This window comes from Thalassophryne amazonica, chromosome 12, assembly GCF_902500255.1.
Source record: "Thalassophryne amazonica chromosome 12, fThaAma1.1, whole genome shotgun sequence".
Classification (NCBI taxonomy): Eukaryota; Metazoa; Chordata; class Actinopteri; order Batrachoidiformes; family Batrachoididae; genus Thalassophryne; species Thalassophryne amazonica.
The window spans coordinates 39,311,182-39,334,855 of record NC_047114.1 but is presented as its reverse complement, the minus strand read 5'-3'; the positions used below and the strand labels follow the sequence as shown (position 1 = coordinate 39,334,855).

General features: G+C 46.9%; 1 protein-coding gene across 1 annotated transcript; it reads left to right on the top strand.

Annotated features, from left to right (window-relative positions):
• Window positions 1-742: 742 nt before the first annotated feature.
• Window positions 743-22,634, top strand: LOC117521214 (protein brambleberry-like). Its single transcript, XM_034182556.1, has 5 exons — window positions 743-854; window positions 12,321-12,437; window positions 12,525-12,638; window positions 22,400-22,404; window positions 22,524-22,634. The coding sequence occupies exons 1-5, from the start codon at window positions 743-745 to the stop codon at window positions 22,632-22,634; spliced, it is 459 nt and encodes a 152-aa protein (XP_034038447.1).
• The last annotated feature ends 1,040 nt before the right edge of the window (window positions 22,635-23,674 follow it).

Below are 23,674 nucleotides of genomic sequence, written 5' to 3'. Positions count from 1 at the left end.
GGACCCAAGGACCCCGCCGACACCCCCCAGGTGGCCGCGACAAACCGAGTCTGTGAAAGAAGGAATCATTATGTGAGTCCACACTCAACACACAGAGAGAACGCTCAAAGGTGCACAAACAGCAAACACTTCCTGGCTTAATTACTAATCAGCTTCCCACCCTGCAGGCATGGAACATCTAGTTCACAAACTCACTGCAGCGGAAGCTGATTTAAACGACCAACATACAGCTCAATATAATAAGGTGTGAGGGACACCACATTTACTGACTGTATAAATGTTAGTCACAAAATCTAACGTACCTCAGGAAGTGTGCTGACGAGCGTGAGACCTCACCCTCCTCTTTCACAGACCATGCATCAAACCTGGACGTTCTCTGCATCCACTGATGATGAGATGGCTCCCGAGACGACGATCTCACCCGCCTGGTCACAAGGTCGAGTCTCTGGCAAATACACACTGTGTACTCCAGTCTTAAATGCCACCATGTTCCAATCCATGTAGATGCATCACAGCTGTGAGTCCTGACGAGCCGCAGGTGATCAGGGTGAGGTCCTGATAAACTCAGCTACACAGCCACTCAGTCCCAAATGCAAGCCACCTGGAAGGAAAAACAAAAGACAGAAACAAAAAGGCAGCCAGGCCCCCCAGCCATACAACATAAATGCAGACTCCGTGGACAAGCTGCTTGCGGGGCACAGTGCCCTGCAGACCCAGCAGGGAAAACTGTTTGAGGAAGCTCATGGATAGTTCACTGAAGGCCAATTTGGAGCACCTGGGCCAGGAGAAGGCCCTCATTGCCTCTGGACAGCAGCTGGTAGGAGAGCTCATTCAGGACATCACAAAGAAAATGGGTGAGAACTTTCTTATCATCATTGTGGGGTGTCTGGTTCCTTGTTAGAAACTATTTGGTCCTTCTGTGATGATGATGATGATGATGATGATGATGATGATGATGATGAGGAGTAAAATGTTCTCAGGACTCCACCAGGTATGGACAGGATCCGGCGAGTGATGGCATGTCTGTTGTTGTGATCTTCAGGGCATTCCTCAAACTTTATATATATATGATCTGGTTCTGTTGGTTCTCACAACAAACCCGCAGGTGCACAGTTCAGTGAAGCACTTTGGATGAGGATCACTTTGTGGTAGTCTCCTGGAAACTGGTGGTGCCCCTCTTTAAATCTGAAGTAGGTTGGCTCCTCAAGTGAAGTAATTTAAGCAGCTTGTGGTCTTAATCACAAATGAGGGGAAATGTGGAACGAGAGGTTGATGGCGAGCTCAAGCTTTTGTCAGCAGACCTTCTTCTTCTTTGTCTTTATGCTGTTCCCGTTAGGGGTCGCCACAGCAGATCAATCGTTTCCATCTCACCCTGTCCTCTGTATCTTCCTCTGTCACACCAACCACCTGCATGTCCTCTCTCAGCACATCCATGAACCTCCTCTTTGGTCTCCCTCTTCTCCTCCTGCCTGGTGGCTCCATCCTCAGCATCCTTCTCCCTATATACCCTGGGTCCCTCCTCTGCACATGTCCAAACCATCTCAATCTCGCCTCTCTGACTTTGTCTCCAAACTATCCCACCTGAGCTGTCCCTCTGATATGTTCATTCCTAATCTTGTCCATTCTTGTCACTCCCAAAGAGAATCTCAACATCTTCAGCTCTGCCTCCTGTGTTTTTGTTAGTGCCACTGTCTCTAAACCATACAACATAGCTGGTCTCACTACTGTTTTGTAAACTTTCCCCTTCACTCTTGCTGATATTCTTCGGTCACAAATCACTCCTGCCACCTTTCTACACCCACTCCACCCTGCCTGCACTCGCTTCTTCACCTCTCTACCACACTCTCCATTACTTTGAACAGTTGACCCCAAATATTTAAACTCATCTACTTTCACCACTTCTACTCCTTGTAACTGCACTATTCCACTGGGCTCCCTCTCATTCACACACATGGACTCAGTCTTGCTTCTACTGACTTTCATTCCCCTTCTCTCCAAAGCATATCTCCACTTCTCCAGACTAGACTCAACTTGCTCTCTACTCTCACTACAGATCACAATGTCATCTGCAAACATCATAGTCCATGGGGACACCTGTCTGATCTCATCTGTCAACCTGTCCATCACCACTGCAAACAAGAAAGGACTCAGAGCTGATCCTTGGTGTAATCCCACCTCCACCTTGAATGAGTCTGTCATTCCGACTGCGCATCTCACCGCTGTCACACTATTCTTGTACATGTCCTGCACTACCCTAACATACTTCTCTGCCACTCCAGACTTCCTCATACAATGCCACAACTCTTCTCTTGGCACCCTATCATAAGCTTTTTCTAAGTCCACAAACACACAATGTAACTCTTTCTGTCCTTCTCTGTACTTTTCCAACAGTATTCTCAGAGCAAACATTGCATCTTAAGTGCTCTTTCTCGGCATGAAACCATATTGCTGCTCACAGATCTTCACCTGTTTTCTAAGCCTAGCTTCTACTACTCTTTCCCATAACTTCATACTGTGGCTGATCAGCTTTATGCCTCTGTAGTTACTGCAGCTCTGCACATCACCCTTGTTCTTGAAAATAGGAACCAGCACACTTCGTCTCCACTCCTCAGGCATCCTCTCACTTTCCAAGATTTTATTAAACAATCTGGTTAGAAACTCTACTGCCATCTCTCCTAGACATTTCCATGCCTCCACTGGAATGTCATCTGGACCAACTGCCTTTCCACTCTTCATCCTCTTCATAGCAGCCCTCACTTCTTCCTTGCTAATCTCTTGTACTTCCTGATTTACGAGGTCTGTCAATAAAGTATAGGTCCTTTTTATTTTTTTCAAAAACTATATGGATTTCATTCATATATTTTTACGTCAGACATGCTTGAACCCTTGTGCACATGCGTGAGTTTTTCCACGCCTGTCGGTGACGTCATTCGCCTGTGAGCACTCCTTGTGGGAGGAGTCGTCCAGCCCCTCGTCGGAATTCCTTTGTCTGAGAAGTTGCTGAGAGACTGGCGCTTTGTTTGATCAAAATTTTTTCTAAACCTGTGAGGCACATCGAAGTGGACACGGTTCGAAAAATTAAGCTGGTTTTCGGTGAAAATTTTAACGGCTGATGAGAGATTTTGAGGTGATACTGTCGCTTTAAGGACTTCCCACGGAGCGAGATGTCGTGCAGCGCTCTCAGGCACCGTCATCAGCCTGTTTCAAGCTGAAAACCTTCACATTTCAGGCTCTATTGATCCAGGACGTCGTGAAAGAACAGAGAAGTTTCAGAAGAAGTTGGTTTCAGCATTTTATCCGGATATTCCACTGTTAAAGGAGATTTTTTTAATGAAAGACATGCGGGCGGATTGCAGCGTCGGCTCGCAGCCGCCGCGACGCTCCGCCACAGGAAAAACACCTCCGTTGGAAGCCTTAAGGACAAGTTGGAACATGTCTAGCTGTTAAACAATTTCTCATATACTCACTCCACTGAAAGCCATCAAAAGCCGCCTGGATTTTACAAATGGTTATCAACACGGAGGTGTTTTTCCTGTGCCACCGCACCGCGCTGGCTGCGTCCCGACGCGTGGACCCGTCCGCACGTCTTTCATTAAAAAAATGTCCTTTAACAGTGGAATATCCGGATAAAATGCTGAAACCTGTTGTGTGGGCCGCCAGAAGAGGAGGTACTGCTGGCCCACCACCAGAGGGCGCCCTGCCTGAAGTGCGGGCTTCAGGCACGAGAGGGCGCAGTCACCTCACAGGAGCAGCCAGGGTGACAGCTGTCATGCATCACCTGCAACAGCTGTTACCCATCATCTGATCAGCAGGGGAATATCAGCAGGACGACGCCTCCACCTCTTTGCGGAGATATCGTTCTACCTGTAAGGTAACGTGCTCAGCTGACTGGTTAACAGTGATCTTTTGTGACTTTTGTGAGTTGTTTAGCTGACTCCTTTTCCAACGAGTGGTGGAGGTAGTTTTCCTGCCGTGCGGATTCCTGGGTGCAGACGCACCCACATTTAATTGTTCTTTTGTTCCTCGCCAGCAGTACCAGGTCCGACACGCGAAGGCAGTGGCCACCTGGGAGTTCAGGGACTTGGCGGCTCCAGTATTCCCGGGGTCTGGTGGCGGAGGAAATCGTGTGGTTCCGGTTCTGCTTTGGACAGACGTCTCCTATCTTCGAGCCTGCCCACACGACACCTTTTGTGATTTGGCTTTTGTCTATTGTTGTAATCTGATTGTATTTGTTGTGCCCATTCACAACAGTAAAGTGTTGTTATTTGACCTCATCCATTGTCCGTTCATTTGCGCCCCCTGTTGTGGGTCTGTGTACCTACACTTTCCCAACAGGATATCTCGGCCAACGTCATGGACCCCAAGGGGCGTCAACCGGCTGTTGAACGGCCAATGGAAGAGCAGGGCGCACAGGCGTCTGCAGGAGGAATGATCGGTGAGTTGCAGCGAATCCTCACCGTTTTTACGGCTCGGCTGGATCAGATGACCGAGCAGAACGTCCTCCTTAACCTGCAGGGTGGAGGCTCTCGCCGCGCAGGTGGAAGCGCATCCTCAGGGCGCTGCTGCGGCTCCCCCTCCTGTCGATCCTGTGCGCAACAGTGACGTTCCACAGGTCGTTCAACGACCCCTCCCACCTTCCCCTGAAGCATACATAAGCCCTCCAGAGCTGTACGGGGGTAGTGTGGAGACATGCACGGACTTTCTTATGCAGTGTTCACTCGTCTTCGCACAACGTCCCGTTATGTATGCGACTGACGCTAGTAAGATAGCTTATGTGATTAATCTGCTTCGCGGCAAGGCACGCGCTTGGGCTACAGCGCTCTGGGAGCAAAATTCACGGCTCCTTCTGATATATGATGGGTTTGTGAGGGAGTTCAGAACTGTGTTCGATCACCCAAATAGAGGAGAGACCGCTTCAACCGTGCTGCTCTCAATGAGACAGGGGCGCCGGAGCGCAGCTGCTTATGCAGTCGACTTCCGCATCGCGGCTGCGAGGTCCGGCTGGAATAGCACTGCCCTCTGCGCCGCCTTCGTAAACGGACTGTCGTTAGTTCTGAAGGAGCACCTGGTGGCCAAGGACGAACCGCGGGATTTGGACGGGCTTATTGATCTCGTTATACGATTAGACAATCAGTTAGAAGAACGCCGTCGGGAACGAGACGAAGGGCGTGGCCGGGCACGCGCCGTCCCTCTCACTTCCAGTTCCGACCGAGTTCCGCCCTCCCCACGCTCCACGGCCTCTATGCTCCGTGTGGTGACAGCTCCCCCTGCTGACGAAGCTATGGACACGAGCAGGGCCACATTTAGGGCACCAGATAGACAGAGGAGGCTGGTCCGCGGAGCGTGCTTTGTTTGTGGCTCAATAGAGCATCAAGTGAGGGACTGCCCCGAGCGGTTAAAACACCAACGCCCGCCCCTAGACACTGGGTTAGGGGTGGGCCAAAACATTCACGTGAGACATACCCATATTGCCACACGACTCCCAGTGACAATCCTTTATGAGGATTTAACCCTGAAGGCCCCAGCACTGGTGGACACGGGCTCTGAAGGGAATCTGTTAGACAGCAGATGGGCCAGGGAGGTAGGGCTCCCTCTAGTGGCGCTTACCTCGCCTGTGCAGGTGCGGGCACTAGATGGCTCCCTACTCCCTCTAATCACACATAAGACACCACCAGTAACTCTGGTGGTGTCAGGAAATCACCGGGAGGAGATCGAGTTTTTTGTGGCTCCTGCTACCTCCCGCATGATACTAGGGTTCCCCTGGATGTTAAAACACAGTCCCCGGATCGATTGGCCATCCGGGGTAGTGGTTCAGTGGAGCGAGACCTGCCATCGGGTATGTTTAGGTTCCTCGGTTCCTCCCGGTTCCCAGGCTAAGGAGGAGGTCAGAGTCCCACCCAATCTAGGGACGGTGCTGGTGGAGTACCACAACCTTGTAGATGTGTTCAGTAAGGATCTGGCGCTCACCCTTCCCCCCCACCGTCCGTACGATTGTGCCATTGATTTGGTTCCAGGCGTTGAGTTTCCGTCCAGCAGGCTGTACAACCTCTCACGGCCTGAGCGCGAATCAATGGAGACCTACATCCGGGACTCTTTAGCCGCCGGGTTGATCCGGAATTCCACCTCCCCGATGGGTGCAGGTTTCTTTTTTGTGGGTAAAAAAGACGGCGGACTTCGTCCATGCATTGATTATAGGGGACTGAACGAAATCACGGTTCGTAATCGATACACATTGCCCCTGTTGGATTCAGTGTTCACGCCCCTGCATGGAGCCCAAATATTCACTAAGCTAGATCTTAGAAATGCGTATCACCTGGTTCGGATCCGGAAGGGAGACGAGTGGAAGACGGCATTTAACACCCCCTTAGGTCACTTTGAGTACCTGGTCATGCCGTTCTGCCTCACAAACGCCCCCGCGAAGTTCCAAGCATTAGTTAATGATGTCTTGCGGGATTTCCTGCACCGATTCGTCTTCGTGTATCTAGACGATATACTCATCTTTTCTCCGGATCCTGAGACTCATGTCCGGCATGTACGTCAGGTCCTGCAGCGGTTGTTGGAGAACCGGCTGTTTGTGAAGGGCGAGAAGTGTGAGTTTCACCGCACATCTTTGTCCTTCCTGGGGTTTATCATCTCCCCCAACTCCGTCGCTCCTGATCCGGCCAAGGTTGCGGCGGTGAGAGACTGGCCCCAACCCACTAGCCGTAGGAAGCTGCAACAGTTCCTCGGCTTTGCAAATTTCTACAGGAGGTTCATTAAGGGCTACAGTCAGGTAGTTAGCCCCCTGACAGCCCTGACCTCACCAAAAGTCCCCTTCACCTGGTCGGATCGTTGCGATGCCGCGTTCAAGGAGTTGAAATGGCGCTTCTCGTCTGCACCCGTTCTGGTGCAGCCCGATCCTAGTCGCCAGTTAGTGGTTGAAGTGGACGCCTCGGACTCAGGGATAGGAGCTGTGCTTTCCCAGAGCGGGAAGACCGATAAGGTCCTTCACCCGTGTGCCTATTTTTCCCGCAGGTTGACCCCGGCCGAACGGAACTATGACGTCGGCAATCGAGAACGCCTTGCGGTGAAAGAGGCTCTTGAGGAGTGGAGACATCTGTTGGAGGGAACGTCCGTGCCATTCACGGTTTTCACTGACCACCGGAACCTGGAGTATATCAGGACCGCCAAGCGGCTGAATCCCAGGCAAGCCCGCTGGTCACTGTTCTTCGGCCGTTTTGACTTCCGGATCACCTACCGTCCCGGGACCAAGAACCAGAGATCGGATGCCTTGTCCCGGGTACATGAAGATGAAGTCAAAGTGGAGTTGTCGGATCCACCGGAACCCATCATCCCGGAGTCCACTATCGTGGCCACCCTCACCTGGGACGTAGAGAGAACCATCCGGGAGGCCCTGGCACGAAGCCCGGACCCCAGAACTGGGCCGAAGAACAAACTATACGTCCCACCAGAAGCTAGGGCTGCAGTCCTGGACTTCTGTCACGGCTCCAAGCTCTCCTGTCATCCAGGGGTGCGAAGAACCGTGGCAGTTGTCCGGCAGCGCTTCTGGTGGGCGTCCCTAGAGGCCGACGTCCGGGATTATATCCAGGCCTGCACCACCTGCGCCAAGGGCAAGGCTGACCATCGCAGGGCACCAGGCCTACTCCAGCCGCTGCCTGTGCCTCATCGCCCCTGGTTCCACATCGGCCTGGATTTTGTCACGGGCCTCCCGCCGTCCCAACACCACCATCCTCACGATAGTGGACCGGTTCTCCAAGGCGGCCCACTTCGTGGCCCTCCCGAAGCTCCCAACAGCCCAGGAAACAGCGGACCTCCTGGTCCACCACGTCGTCCGGCTGCATGGGATTCCAACAGACATCGTCTCCGATCGCGGTCCCCAGTTCTCCTCGCAAGTCTGGAGGAGCTTCTGCCGGGAACTGGGGGCCACGGTGAGTCTCTCGTCCGGGTACCACCCTCAGACCAACGGGCAAGCAGAACGGGTAAACCAGGAGGTGGAACAGGCTTTGCGCTGCGTGACTGCCGCGCACCCGGCGGCCTGGAGTACCCATTTGGCCTGGATCGAGTATGCTCATAACAGCCAGGTGTCTTCAGCCACCGGCCTCTCCCCTTTTGAGGTATGTCTGGGGTATCAGCCCCCGTTGTTTCCGGTGGTTGAGGGAGAGGTCGGTGTGCCCTCGGTCCAGGCCCACCTACGGAAGTGCCGTCGGGTGTGGCGTGCCGCCCGTTCTGCTTTGCTAAAGGCCCGGACGAGGGCAAAAGCCCATGCAGACCATCGGCGGGCCCCGGCCCCTGCGTATCGGCCAGGGCAGGAGGTGTGGTTATCCACAAAGGACATTCCCCTCAAGGTGGACTCCCCCAAGCTACAGGACCGTTACATCGGCCCATTTAAGATCCTTAAGGTCATCAGTCCAGCCGCGGTGAGGCTTCAGCTTCCGGCCTCACTGCGGATCCATCCTGTGTTTCATGTGTCCCGAATAAAACCACATCACACCTCACCCCTCTGTACTCCGGGTCCGGCACCGCCTCCTGCCCGGATCATCGATGGCGAGCCGGCTTGGACTGTACGCTGGCTTTTGGATGTCCGTAGGATGGGCCGGGGCTTCCAGTATTTGGTGGACTGGGAGGGGTATGGCCCCGAAGAACGCTCCTGGGTGAAGAGGAGCTTCATCCTGGACCCGGCCCTCCTGGCCGATTTCTACCGCCGCCACACGGACAAGCCTGGTCGGGCGCCAGGAGGCGCCCGTTGAGGGGGGGGGGTCCTGTTGTGTGGGCCGCCAGAAGAGGAGGTACTGCTGGCCCACCACCAGAGGGCGCCCTGCCTGAAGTGCGGGCTTCAGGCACGAGAGGGTGCAGTCGCCTCACAGGAGCAGCCAGGGTGACAGCTGTCACGCATCACCTGCAACAGCTGTTACCCATCATCTGATCAGCAGGGGAATATCAGCAGGACGACGCCTCCACCTCTTTGCCGAGATATCGTTCTACCTGGAAGGTAACGTGCTCAGCTGACTGGTTAACAGTGATCTTTTGTGACTTTTGTGAGTTGTTTAGCTGACTCCTTTTCCAACGAGTGGTGGAGGTAGTTTTCCTGCCGTGCGGATTCCTGGGTGCAGACGCACCCACATTTAATTGTTCTTTTGTTCCTCGCCAGCAGTACCAGGTCCGACACGCGAAGGCAGTGGCCACCTGGGAGTTCAGGACTTGGCGGCTCCAGTATTCCCGGGGTCTGGTGGCGGAGGAAATCGTGTGGTTCCGGTTCTGCTTTGGACAGACGTCTCCTATCTTCGAGCCTGCCCACACGACACCTTTTGTGATTTGGCTTTTGTCTATTGTTGTAATCTGATTGTATTTGTTGTGCCCATTCACAACAGTAAAGTGTTGTTATTTGACCTCATCCATTGTCCGTTCATTTGCGCCCCCTGTTGTGGGTCCGTGTACCTACACTTTCCCAACAGAAACCGACTTCTTCTGAAACTTCTCTGTTCTCTCACGACGTCCTGGATCAATAGAGACTGAAATGTGGAGGTTTTCAGCTTGAAACAGGCTGACGACGGCACCTGAGAGCGCTGCACGACGTCTCACTCCGTGGGAAGTCCTTAAAGCAACAGTATCACCTCAAAATCTCTCATCAGCCGTTAAAATTTTTACCGAAAACCAGCTTAATTTTTCGAACCGTGTCCACTTCGATGTGTCTCACAGGTTTAGAAAAAATTTTGATCAAACAAAGCGCCAGTCTCTCAGCAACTTCTCAGACAAAGGAATTCTGACGAGGGGCTGGACGACTCCTCCCACAAGGAGTGCTCACAGGCGAATGACGTCACCAACAGGCGTGGAAAAACTCACGCATGCGCACGAGGGTTCAAGCATGTCTGATGTAAAAACATATGAATGAAATCCATATAGTTTTTGAAAAAAATAAAAAGGACCTATACTTTATTAACAGCCCTCGTACTCTCACCACATCATCCAGCCTTTTCCTTTGCTTTTGCCACTTCTCTTTTCGCCTTACGCCGCATCTCCTTGTACTCCTGTCTACTTTCTTCATCTCTCCGACTATCCCAAAACTTTTTCGCCAACCTCTTTCTCCTTATGCTTTCCTGGACCTCTTCATTCCACCACCAAGTCTCCTTGTCTTCCTTTCACTGTCCAGATGTCATACCCAGTACTGTCCTAGCTGTCTCCCTCACCACATCTGCAGTACTTTTCCAGTTGTCCAAAATTGCTTCCCCTCCAACCAGTGCTTCTCTCACCTGCTCGCTAAATTTCACACAACAGTCTTCCTCCTTCAGCTTCCACCATCTGATCCTTTGTTGAGCTCTCACTCTCTTCTTCTTCTTTACCTCTAAAGTCATCCTACAAACAACCATCCTATGCTGTCTAGTGACACTCTCTCCTGCTACCACCTTACAGTCTCTGATTTCTTTTAGCTTTCATCTCCTATAAAGAATGTAGTCCACCTGTGTGCACCTTCCTCCACTCTTATATGTTACCCTGTGCTCCTGCCTTTTCTTAAAGTAGGTATTCACCACAGCCATTTCCATCCTTTTTGCAAAATCAACTACCATCTGTCCTTCCCCATTCCTATCCTTGATACCATATCTACCCATTACTTCCTCATCACCTCTGTTCCCTTCACCAACATGCCCATTGAAGTCTGCTCCTATCACCACTCTTTCATGCTTGGGCACACTCTCCACCACCTCATCGAATACACTCCAGAAATCTTCTTTCTCCTTCATCTCACAACCTACCTGTGGGGCATATGCACTGATGATATTCATCATCACCCCTTCAATTTCCAACTTCACACTCATCACCCTGTCAGACACTCGCTTAACCTCCAACACACTTTTAACATACTCTTCCTTTAAAATGACCCCAACACCATTTCTCTTCCTGTCCTCACCATAGTACAACTTGTACCCACCGCCGATGCTCCTGCTCTTACTTCCCTTCCACTTGGTCTCTTGCACACACAATATGTCTACCTTTCTCCTCTCCATCATATCAGCCAGCTCTTTCCCTTTACCAGTCATACTACCAACATTCAAAGTCCCCACTCTCATTTCCACCCTTCTAGTTTTCGTCATCTCCCGCTGTTTGTGGCAACGTTTTCCTCCTCTTCTCCGTCGTCTACGCCCAGCAGTAGCCCAATTTCCATCGGCACCCTGTTGGGCAATAGCACTGGTGGTTTTGTCAGCAAACCCAAGATGGTTATGTAGAGCTCAGCCAATATATGGGTTGGCTGATGAGCCTTTTGTAAAAATATCAATATTGATGTTATTTTTGCCAATATAAAATTTTCTATTTTACAGAATAAACAATGTACAGAAACACTGGCTGTTGGAAATGGTGTCACTGTGTCGTTTGTCCAGTAGAGGGTAATCCAGTGGCATTGCAATGCTGTCAAGCATGGCTGCGACCCCTTCACCCCTTGGTGACGTTAGCTACAAGAGACGGGCAAAACAACCAGCTTCCGTTCATTGTCAGTAAGAGTGGGTGTTTTACAGCAACAAGAGACAATTGGTTGCCAAGCCGCCAGCTAGGTGGGGCCAAAATAGCTGAGAAGTCAGTTTTATGCAAATATGAGCGATGCAGCATGGCAACTACCAATCCAAATGAGGGCAGCAATATGTATTTTGCTCCATATCAGGAACACAGGATGGTATAATACATTCCCAGATGGCTGTATGTCTGTATATATTTAATATGTTTAGCATTTTTCACTTATATTTTGTAAGAGTTACTGAGAAATAAACCATTTTTATATATCTGTATCACAATTATAATTTTCTTAACTCAAGTCTGTATCTTACCAGCCCCCAAAAATGCAAATTGTTGAGGCTCTAGTTCCATAGTGTGGAACTGGCCACTGACACGCGGTACCAGCACATCCTCCCATATTTGACTTGACCCAAATCGTGGAAGTTGTTTCAGTCACAGACAAGACTGTGAAGCTCCCAGTCGTCCAGGAGCCTATTAACTCTCATTAACCAAAATGAGGTGTCTTTGTCTGGTGGTTGGACCCAATCTTCAAGGCCGATTGAGTTCCAACATCCCAGAAAGAACTCAAAGTAGAAGTTCTGGTTTGTGCCAGGAGCCAATTGAGTATCTTAGGAAACCTCCCTCTGTCAGTTTGTGGAGTCCGTCTAGTTCCCTGTAGATACAGAACACACTGTGGAGGGATTGTGTATCCGGTCTTGTCTGGGAACATTCCTGAGGAGTGTAGGTGGGTAGAGGGTCAATCAGCTGTTAAATCAACACAGACCCGGACTCGTTCCAGGAAATATAAGGATGGGTGTCTTCTGTGCCTTCTCTTGCAGAAAATGTGAGTGAGCATCTACAGATCCACAGCTCGGAGGTGCAGGACAGCCACAGCGCCATCGTCAAAGACCTCGCTGACGTCCGACACCAAGCTCAGGACATCTACCAGAGAATTGGTAATCACTAGTGCATCACAACTGTAAATCGATCAAAGCGCTATTTAACCTATAGCTTGTGTCAGTGGTGTGTGTGTGCGTGATCAGACCACAGCATGTCCGAGTTCCTGCAGTACCAAGACCAGACCATGCAGTACTGTGCTGACCTGATGAGGAAGCTGGAGCGCATGAACAGCACGCTGGGAGTTGCGTTACTGTCAGGTCCGTTGCCCTAACTGGACCTGGCACTTAAACTGTGCCTGAGATCGTATCCTGCAAAACACAGTTTCTCAAAGCACAATCACATAAAAAGAGACAACATTAGACAGAGATCTCTTTTGTGAGCTTTGCGCAAAGGGGAGAAGCTTCGGAGAGAGCGTACAAACCTAAGACCAACCTTGCTTCTCCTGCTCCTCTCCGCCGCCCCCCCGGCGCTTGCTCTTTTATTGGAAAAGAAAAAAAATCATAAACACTACAACGTAGCATTAGGGTACATTGTGTTTGGGGAAGGGAGGGGTGAACGGTTGCTTGTGAGTTACGGTTTCCTGTGAAACATGCTCGTTTCTTTCACGAAGGGAGTAAGCAGTTAAGTTTCGATGTCAACAGAGTCCTGAAACAACCTTTAGTTCATCACTGTGGCTGAGCAATCATTTAGCTTAAATGCAGCATATATGAATGGGTACATAATTATTATGATTGAATGAGTAAATGAAGTATAAAAGAATATAATTCAGACAATAATAAATGTAGAATCCTTTAACAAGTCAGCTAAGACACATATTCTTTCAGTCTTGTGGCTGGTTTCACTCCCACGTCACACAGATAACAGATAGTTGATACAGTTCATTTCACAAGAAGCAGAAACTTAACTCAGACTACTTTTGATTACATTGAATATCATGTAAGCAGGCAGTGATTAATTAAATAAATGGTAACAACTCATAAAATCTCCATCAAGTATATTCAAGCAGTTATAGGGAGAGAGGCAGGGTACATCCTGGACCACCTGCCAGACTAGTGCAGGGCTGTATAGGCACTGCAACAAAAGGCAAAACTTGCATTGTTCATCTGTTTGTCTCAGACATTCACCATATTATTTCATACAGATTGCATGTAATTGTTAACTTGGCCCGGTTCACATGCACACCGATAGCAGACAATTCAATGTCAGACTCCATCTCATGGCTGTTTTATCGCCGTCTGACTGCACAACTGACTGCAAGCAGATACAGACCAGGTCGCCCTCTTTGAGGCCCACTTTCATGGTTACAACATGGTAGCAAGGTTATTTCACATGGTCATGATAATTTGGGGTTGTGCAGCATTCTCCAACCACAGTTTTTCTTGATGTGACTGAGGCTTTAGAGTGCACAAGAGCTAACGATTTTATTTACTGGTTTTTGACAGTGAACTCATTTGGCTGATGGATCAGAATAATTCATTGAAAAACTGAAAGTAAAGGTCCAGTATGAGAGATAGAGGCACAACCTTGAATTGGATGCACTGAAATATTGAGGCGTGCCAGTCCAACTCAACTGGTGAGAGATAATGGATATGCATATTGACAGAAAAATAGAAAAGTGTCACCTCAGTCTCAGTATGGATCTGTATGATCTGTATTGGGACTATGGATGGAAATTAGCATCTTGCTATAATCCGGCATATTTACAGTAGTGTTCAGAATAACAGTAGTGCTATGTGACTAAAAAGATTAATCCAGGTTTTGAGTATATTTCTTATTGTTACATGGGAAACAAGGTACCAGTAGATTCAATATATTCTCACAAACCCAACAAGACCAAGCATTCCTGATATGCACACTCTTAAGGCTATGAAATTGGGCTATTAGTACAAAAAAGTAGAAAAGGGGGTGTTCACAATAATAGTAGTGTGGCATTCAGTCAGTGAGTTCGTCAGTTTTGTGGAACAAACAGCTGTGAATCAGGTGTCCCCTATTTAAGGATGAAGTCAGCACCTGTTGAACATGCTTTTCTCTTTGAAAGCCTGAGGAAAATGGGACGTTCAAGACATTGTTCAGAAAAAGTTAAAAAAAAAGTTGATTGGAGAGGGGAAAACTTACACGCAGGTGCAAAAAATTCTAGGCTGTTCATCTACAATGATCTCCAGTGCTTTAAAATGGACAAAAAAAACCAGAGACGCGTGGAAGAAAATGGAAAACAACCATCAAAATGGATAGAAGAATAACCAGAATGGCAAAGGTTCACCCATTGATCAGCTCCAGGATAATCAAAGAGTCTGGAGTTACCTGTAAGTGCTGTGACAGTTAGAAGATGCCTGTGTGAAGCTAATTTATTTGCAAGAATCCCCCGCAAAGCTCCTATGTTAAATAAAAGACATGTGCAGAAGAGGTTACAGTTTGCCAAAGAACACATCAACTGGTCTAAAGAGAAATGGAGAAATATTTTGTGGACTGATGAGAGTAAAATTGTTATTTTTGGGTCCAAGGGCCACAGACAGTTTGTGAGATGATCCCCAAACTCTGAATTCAAGCCACAGTTCACAGTGAAGACAGTGAAGCATGGTGGTGCAAGCATCATGATATGGGCATGTTTCTCCTACTATGGTGTTGGGCCTATATATCACATACCAGGTATCATGGATCAGTTTGGATATGTCAAAATACTTGAGGTCATGTTGCCTTATCCTGAAGAGGACATGCCCTTGAAATGGGTGTTTCAACAAGACAATGACCCCAAGCACACTAGTAAACAAGCAAAATCTTGGTTCCAAACCAACAAAATTAATGCCTCGCAGATGTGAAGAAATCATGAAAAACTGTGGTTATACAACTAAATACTAGTTTAGTGATTCACAGGATTGCTAAAAAAAAGCAGTTTGAACATAATAGTTTTGAGTTTGTAGCGTCAACAGCAGATGCTACTATTATTATGAACACCCCCTTTTCTACTTTTTTTACTAATACGACAATTTCATAGCCTTAAGAGTGTGCATATCATGAATGCGTGGTCTTGTTGGATTTATGAGAATCTACTGAATCTACTGATACCTTGTTTCCCATGTAACAAAAAGAAATATACCCAAAACCTGGATTAATCTTTTTAGTCACATAGCGCTACTATTTTTCTGAACACTACTGTACATGTATCTATGTTCATTAATATGCATTGTCCCATTTCAAATAAACATATATACACAAAAGTGTTAATGCTTAGCTAAGGTTTGACAAGGTACACCCTGTTCTGTGTACCTTACTTCCTCAAGGGGAAGCCAAGCTCCAACATCTGGTGGATGAAGGAATTTGGTCCAAAGTGGGCAGGTCATCCTACCTTTAGTCAAAAAGACAAGTGAGACAAAGTAGGTGTCTGTGGTGATTTTAAACTGACAGTAAACTGTGTAATACATGATGATCGATATACATGATCAAGGATAGATGACATTTTTGCATCTTTGACACATGGTCGGCGTTTCTCCAAGATTGGCCTAGGACAAGCCTTTCTACGAATGGAAGGACTGTCAAGGAAATATCTGACTAGAAATACTCACAAGAGCCGGTACAGTTGGTTTGTGTTTGGCATCACCAGTGCCCCGATGATTTGGAGAATAAAATGATTTTATTCCGTAAGTTCAATGTAGGTACATAGTATAATTGTAAATACATGAAAAATACATGTCTGTCACAGTGGAATGTGCCGAAAAAGTGCTGATGTCCACCTCTTCCGCAATTTCTCGGCTAGTCACACGACGGTCCCACATCACCACAGTGTTCACTTTGGAAATGATCTGGTCATTTCAGCGTGTTGATGGCCGACAGCAGCGTGGCTCGTTCTCCACCGTTGTGCAGACGTCTTTAAACCGGTTGTACCGCTCCTTAATCTGTGTGATGCCCATAGCATCGTCACCGAAAGCCGTCTGAATCTTCCGAATGGTTTCCAACTGGCTGTCGCCCAGTTTCTGGCAAAATTTGATGCAGTAGCGCTGCTCCAGTCATTCCGCCATTTTCCTTGCAATGAAAATCTGATGAGATCACTGCACATGTCCTCACACAAAGGCTGCTTACCAGCAAATGATGCAATCGACAGGTGTGAAAAAAATCACGCATGCGCACGAAGGTTCAAGATTGGCTCATGCAAGCACACGTGATTCAAATCCATCAGGTTTTTGCAAAAAATAAAAAGGTTGGATAGTTTTCTAACAGACCTCGTATATCTGTAGTCATATAGTGGTGTTTAGTTTCCGTCATCATCTGTCAGGGGTATTGATGGTATTTGGGATCAAGTACAGTTAAACTAATACTCAAGTGGAACTGTGTTAGTCATCTCTGTTGGGAGGGTTAATTATAAAGTAGATTAAAATGTAATGAAACAGTGTTGTGGTCAAGACCAAATAACCAGAGACTTAGTTATAATTTAAACCAAGAATTTGAGGGAGTTGAGATTGAGCTCCTCAGCTAAAAGTAAAAGATAATTTTTATATAGAAACTAAATGACAGTTAATGTAAGGTTTGGATTGACCAGAAGAACACAACACAGAACCTGCTGAAGTCTCCTCAATTTCAATTCAATTTCAATTCAATTTATTAATTTATATAGTGCCAACTCACGACAAAGTCGCCCCAAGGCGCTTCACACAATTCACAACAACACAAATTAATCGAAAATCAAAATTAAAAGCAAGAAAAGCACAATAAAAAGATAAAACACAGTAGAATAAAAAGAAATTACAAAGCAAACACAAACAGATTAAATTAATGATAAGACAGTCTAAAAAAGTGGGTCTGCAGTCTTGATTTAAAAGTCTCCACCGTGTCAGACTGCCGAATAACAGCAGGTAGATCATTCCAAAGAGTCGGACCACAGTAGGAGAAGGCTCTATACCCCACAGACGTCTTGTTCATCTTCGGAACACACAGAAGCCCTGCACCCTGCGAACGCAAGAGCCTCGCAGGTACGTAGGGCTTAACCAAGTCCGCCAGGTAGGAAGGTGCCAGTCCATGAACAATTTTATAAACCAACAATAAAACTTTAAAATCCGATCTGGCAGAAACCGGTAGCCAATGATGGGATGCCATAATGGGAGTAATGTGGTCAAACCTTCTACTTTGTGTCAAAAGTCTGGCAGCAGCATTCTGTACCAATTGAAGTCCTCGAATGCTAGACTGCGGCAGGCCAGAAAATAAGGCATTACAATAATCCAGTCTGGAAGAAATAAAAGCATGTATCAAAGTCTCAGCATCAGTTATAGACAGCATGGGACGAATCCTCACCACATTTTGCAGATGAAAGAAGGCAGTCCTCGTAATGTCTCTAATGTGGGGGCCAAAAGACAATGTAGGATCGAAAAGTACTCCAAGATTCCTCACTTTGTCCGTATGATGCACAACACACGAACCAAAATTAAGCGCCAACTGGTCAAAATAATGCCGATGTCTGGCTGGACCAAGAACCATCATTTCAGTCTTATCAGAATTCAAGAGTAGGAAATTACTAGACAACCAACTTCTCACAAATATAAGGCAATTTTCCAAGGCTTTTATATGGGCAAGATTACCAGCAGTTACCGGCATGTACAATTGAGTATCATCAGCATAACAATGAAAGGCAATCCCGTAATGCCGCAGAATATGCCCAAGGGGCGCTATATAAAGTGAGAAAAGCAAGGTGTCAGGGAAGTGTAATGACACGGACCCACAACAGGGGGCGCAAATGAACGGTCAATGGGTAGTCAAATAAATACAATTTATTGTGGCAAATGTGCACAACAGGTCGAATACTATTTTTAGACAGTCAATTACAAAAATCAACAGGTGACGTGTGGGCATGTCCGAGGGTAGGAGATGCCTATCCAGAGAAGAGCCGGGGCCCACAAGGTTCTGCCGCCAACGAAGACCTGCAGCAAACCGAAGCCACCAAGTCCCGAGTCCCCAGGTGGCCTCTACTTCAGCTGTCAGATCTGGTACTGCTGGCAGGAACAGAAGACAGGTTAATGGTGGGTGTGTGCACACCCAGCAGAACAATCAGCAATTCAGTTCAGTTCCTTTTGTGGGAGAATCTCCACCTCCGACACAAAAACACAGAAACGTGCAGAGACCAACTGTTACTTCTCTGGTTTGGAAAGAGGAGTGAAGTCCGTCACTCTTCTACGTCCAAAACCCAGCTCCCAGCTGACTGAAGATAACTGGTACTCCTGCAAAGGTTTTCAAAAAACAATGATACGTGCGTTCAGCACAGACACGGCTGAGAGTTTTACCTGAGTGGTAAACTGATATCTCAGCAGAGATGTGGTGTCTCCTCCAGTCTTATATGGGATGGGATGGTGATGAGATGATTTCTGACAGCTGGTAGTCCTGGCTCCTGGGTGGTGACTGCGCCCTCTGGTGCCTGAAACCCGACTACAGGCAGGGCGCCCTCTGGCGTTGGCCAGCAGTACCTCCTCTTCAGGCAGCCCACATAACACAAGGGGCCTAAAGCCCATTTCACACCGGGGCTGCTCCCGGTTGCTCCCAGTTGCGCCGTGCGACGCCGCGTGGAAGCAACTCGGTGCTGAGACGATGCAGCTCGGCGCAAAGGAGGAAGCAAGTCGGGCGCCGAAAAATTAAACCTGTTTAATTTTTTTGGTGTCCTCTGCTCGACGCAGAAAGGAAGTGGTTCCAGCGCAAGCGGGGGCAAAGAGGCGTTACCCGGCGTGACTCGAAGCCACATCCTCGAAAGACCGCGCTACTCGGAGCCATTTCGTGATTGCACATTGCTGCATTGTTCAGCTGTATATAAACATTGGATTGTGCGTGTAGTACACCGTTATTGATTTTTGTCAGATTTTTGTCCCGCTGGACTGTATTGTTTTGGAACTTTTATCCCGCTGGAGGCTGCTGCAGTTTTTTTTTTTTTTGCCTCCTTCTGTGTTGCTCTTCTTCTCTCAAGCGCTCTGATTCTGCCACGGCATCAACTATTGCTCTCAGGGCATTCAGATGCTGCAGAAGTGCAGCTTTTACATGAGGACTATAAAATGACATGATCTGTTTCTGCAAAAACAGTTCACTACTTCCAAGGGCAGTGAGGTGTGTGTACTGTGTTCCGAAAACAGACTGGATGAGAGGCAGAAAATGAGGCTATTTAAAGTTTAGAGTGAGGGGGAGCAATTGGCAGCACCTGGCAGCAAAACTCAGCAGTGCAACGAGACGTCATCGGGCGCAAGCCGACACAGTAATTAACCTGCAATTAACTCCAAACAGCGCGGTTTTTCGGCGTCGTCATGGCGCAATAGGGAGCAACTGGGAGCAGCCCCGGTGTGAAAGGGGCTTAACACAGACCCCTGTGGAACCCCAAATTTAATTTTACCAAGGCCAGAAGTAGTGCTATTATACACAACACCATAAGAATGACTGGACAAGTATGACATCAGCCAAGCAAGAACACTTCCAGTAATCCCAAAGTAATTTTCCAGCCTATCAAGTAAAACACGATGATCCACAGTATCAAATACAGCACTAAGATCCAAGAGCACTAAAACCATTGTGGTGTCCGAATCCATTGCACACAGAAGATCATTCACCACTCTGATAAGTGCTGTCTCTGTGGAGTGATGTTTTCTAAAAGGAGACTGAAGTGGCTAAAAAGATCATTCTCAGTAAGATGGTCTACAAGCTGCCGTGAGACCACTTTTTCCAGAATTTTAGAACAAATGACAGATTTGATATCGGCCTGTAATTACTCAATACACCAGGGTCAAGACCAGATTTCTTAAGCAATGGTTTAATCACTGCATATTTAAAACACCCAGGAACAGAACCAGAGCTTAATGAAAGATGAACAATTTCCAACATAGTCGGCCCAAGAACGGGCCACAGGTCCTTAAACAATTTTGTTGGAATAGGATCAAATAGGCAGGTTGTGCTTTTGTAGACGTCACGAGCTTTGCTAGCGTGTCTAGTGAAATAGTATCAAATTCTGTAAATCGAGGTGTCACCTCATTATTAATGCCCACCTCCACAGCAGGGTGCAGAGATTGAGCCAAAGCATTTTTAGATATGCTCAATCTAATGTCTTTTATTTTCTTCTCAAAGTACTCCAAGAAGTCTTGAGCTATAAACGGAGAAGGACTAACAGGTGACCGACCATGGATAAGAAATGCTTCAGTATCAAACAAAAATTTTGAGTTGTGCTTATTTTTATTGATCAAATCCAAATAGTAAGCCGCTTTGTAGTCCATAGTGCATGCTTATACTCTGCAACTGCATCATGCCATGCAGAGTGGAACACCTCTAATTTAGAGCTACGCCACTTCCATTCCAGACCTCTAGCCTTCTGCCTGAGGTCCCGCAAGTAACCATTAAACCAAGGCGACTGCACTTTGGGAAGGCAAGGCCTTTATAAAGGAGGAGCAATCTCATCAAGTGTAGTTTTGAGTACCAAATTCAAACCATCCACCAGACTGTCCACTGATTGAGCATTCTGCAAAGTTGAAGCTAAAAGACCAGGCATGGCTTCAAGTTCAGTCCTAATTGAAGGTTTAATGCATCGCCGCAGTAATAGGCTAGGTTGTTGCTCCACTAAACGCGGTAATGTAAATGTAAACTTAATAAGTGAATGGTCAGAGGCCACCGATGCAAGGGGCAATATACCAATGTTCATGACAGCAACACCATGTACCAAAACCAAATCCAGGGTATTACCACTAATATGTGTTGAGCCCTGAATACACTGCTGAAATCCCAATGCATCTACGATCTCCATAAATGCTTTACAGAGGGGATCAGAGGGCCGATTCATATGAATGTTAAAATCACCCATAATCAAGATATTATCAGCATTAGTTGACAAGTTAGAAATAAACTCACCAAATTCATCCAGGAATTCAGAATATGGGCCACGGGCTTATAAACAATGACAAAATAACATGACTGATGTCCATACTTCTGCCCCAAACAATATGTAACATCACGGGCAGAGCAGAGAATCAGATGGTCAAACGATCCATACCTGTGACCCCCAACAGTTACGAACATAAACCTAGACTTAGAAATAAAAGCAGTACCCCGCCCTGCTTCATACCATGGGAAACATGACTAATTGTGTATGCCGGTGGGCACGCTTCATTCAGGGGAAGAACAACTGTAGGTTTAAGCCAGGTTTCACACAAACCAATCATATCCAAATGTTGATCCACAATTAAATCATTGATCAACACAGATTTTGAAGACAATGACCTAACATTTATAAGACCCAAACTAAGGACCTTGGCAGAGTTGACAATTAGACTATTTGGGTTTATGGGTGGTTCCAAAATAACATTTCTAAGATATCTAAAAATAGGTTTAGGCCTGACACAGTTCACACGGATCGCAGGCGTCAGACATGAAATATTTAATACAGCAGGAACAACCTGCAGGCCATCCTCGACTCCAGTGTCATCCAATGTAGTAATAGGTACTAAATTTGAAAAACATATACCCCTGTAAATTCTACGAACACGTCTACAGGAGCAGGCCCCAGTCTCAATCTGATAAATCTCCCTCCCAAAAAAAACACTTTCAGCACCTTGGATTGTCCGCACTAAATTCCCCGCTAAACTAGTGGATCCCACACACACATTCATCCCATATTCTGTGACCTGCTGTATGTTACTCTCCCTGCAGAGCCCTATCTATATTCGCGGACAAGATGGCAGCTCCCTCTCTAGTAGGGTGAAAGCCATTTGGCATCAACAGATCACGCTGGCCCCAGAACAAAAGCCAGTTATCGACAAAACCAAAACTGTATTGTGTACAAAACTGTGCCAGCCACTTATTTAACGATAACAGCCTGCTAAAAACCTCGTCACCACCCTGGGAGGGGACCAGAAACTATTAATCGATGCTGACATGACCTTCTAGCAAGGTCACAAGTCCTCTCTATATTAATTTTTGTAATTTCTGACTGCTTCATCTTAACATCATTTGCGCCAACATGAATAACTACATGACTGTATTTCATGTCATGTTTCTTGGTCTGTTTACCATTTTGCAGCGTTAGTACCCTGAGGTAAGAGGCAATGTCAGGACCTCCCACTGTTGATGCAGGTGATATGTTAGCTGTTGAAGTTGTTCATGTGTACATTGCTGTTATGTGTTCTGTTCATGTATATGTTCAGGGCGGAGCCCTCATCATGTCCAGCAAGTATGAAGAATCTATGATGAAGTATGTGGGCGTGACAGCTGTTCGAAGTGAAACGGCGGGCTCTGAAACGCGCGCCAAAGTTTGATGAACCCTAGCAGCCACGCCTTTTGACCTACAGAAATTCTTTTGATAACCTTTGATCAGCAATGGGGTCATGATGATGTGTACCAAATTTGAAGACAATTGGATGAAATTGCTAGACAAGTTTGTTCAAATATAAGTAGTGGAAATGGCCAAAAATGGAAAAAATTACCTCAAAATTGAAACGTCAAATCAAAATGGCCGACTTCCTGTCAACATTTCACCAGGACTTTAAGAGACTTTTTTGTGCATCCCAGCATGGTAAATGTGTACCAAAATTTTGTGAGGCTACGACAAAAAAATCCCCAATGGGGAGAGTCTTTTAAAAATTTGTAGGGGGCGCCATTTCACCATTTTGCTGCAAGCATGTGTGCGACCCCCAAAAATATCAAATTTTGGATCCGGTCGAACGACTTTGCAAAGTTTGTAAAGTTTTTGAGCATGGAAAGGGCCAAAATTGGGGCTTGAAAAGTATAAAGAATAAAATAATAATAATAATAAACAACGCGGTTTCAAGAGAGTCCTTTTAGTCGTCGTTGCTCGCGTCCTAATACAATTCCAATCATAATACTAATAATAATAATTATAATTATGATGTTGTTGTCAGTTCAGCTGCTCCCATTATTGTTCGGGGTCTCCACTGCACGTAAAGTCAGATCTGCACAAGTATGATAACAAGAACCTAAACAATTTCTAAATACATTAAGACAGTAAATTAACATATTAAAAAATTACATAAGTCACAGAAAATAAAAGGGTTGAGTTCTTGTTAAATGTCTAAGGTTCTAAAAACATTCTGGACTCAAACACCATTCCAACTCATTATAGAAACTTTGCACAATTTATTACTACTCTTGAAAAATGTCAGCTACCTATTTGATAAACACGACCCAATTTAGAGCCCGTGGATCCCCACGGACAAAAGCAGCGTGTGGATACCTGCGGTTGAACTTGTGGGTATTAAGGAGTGTTAACGTGCTTTGTGTTTAACTCATCTACTGTTAACTCTTTATGTAAGTGAGAAATAAAAGCAGAGCCTGTCGA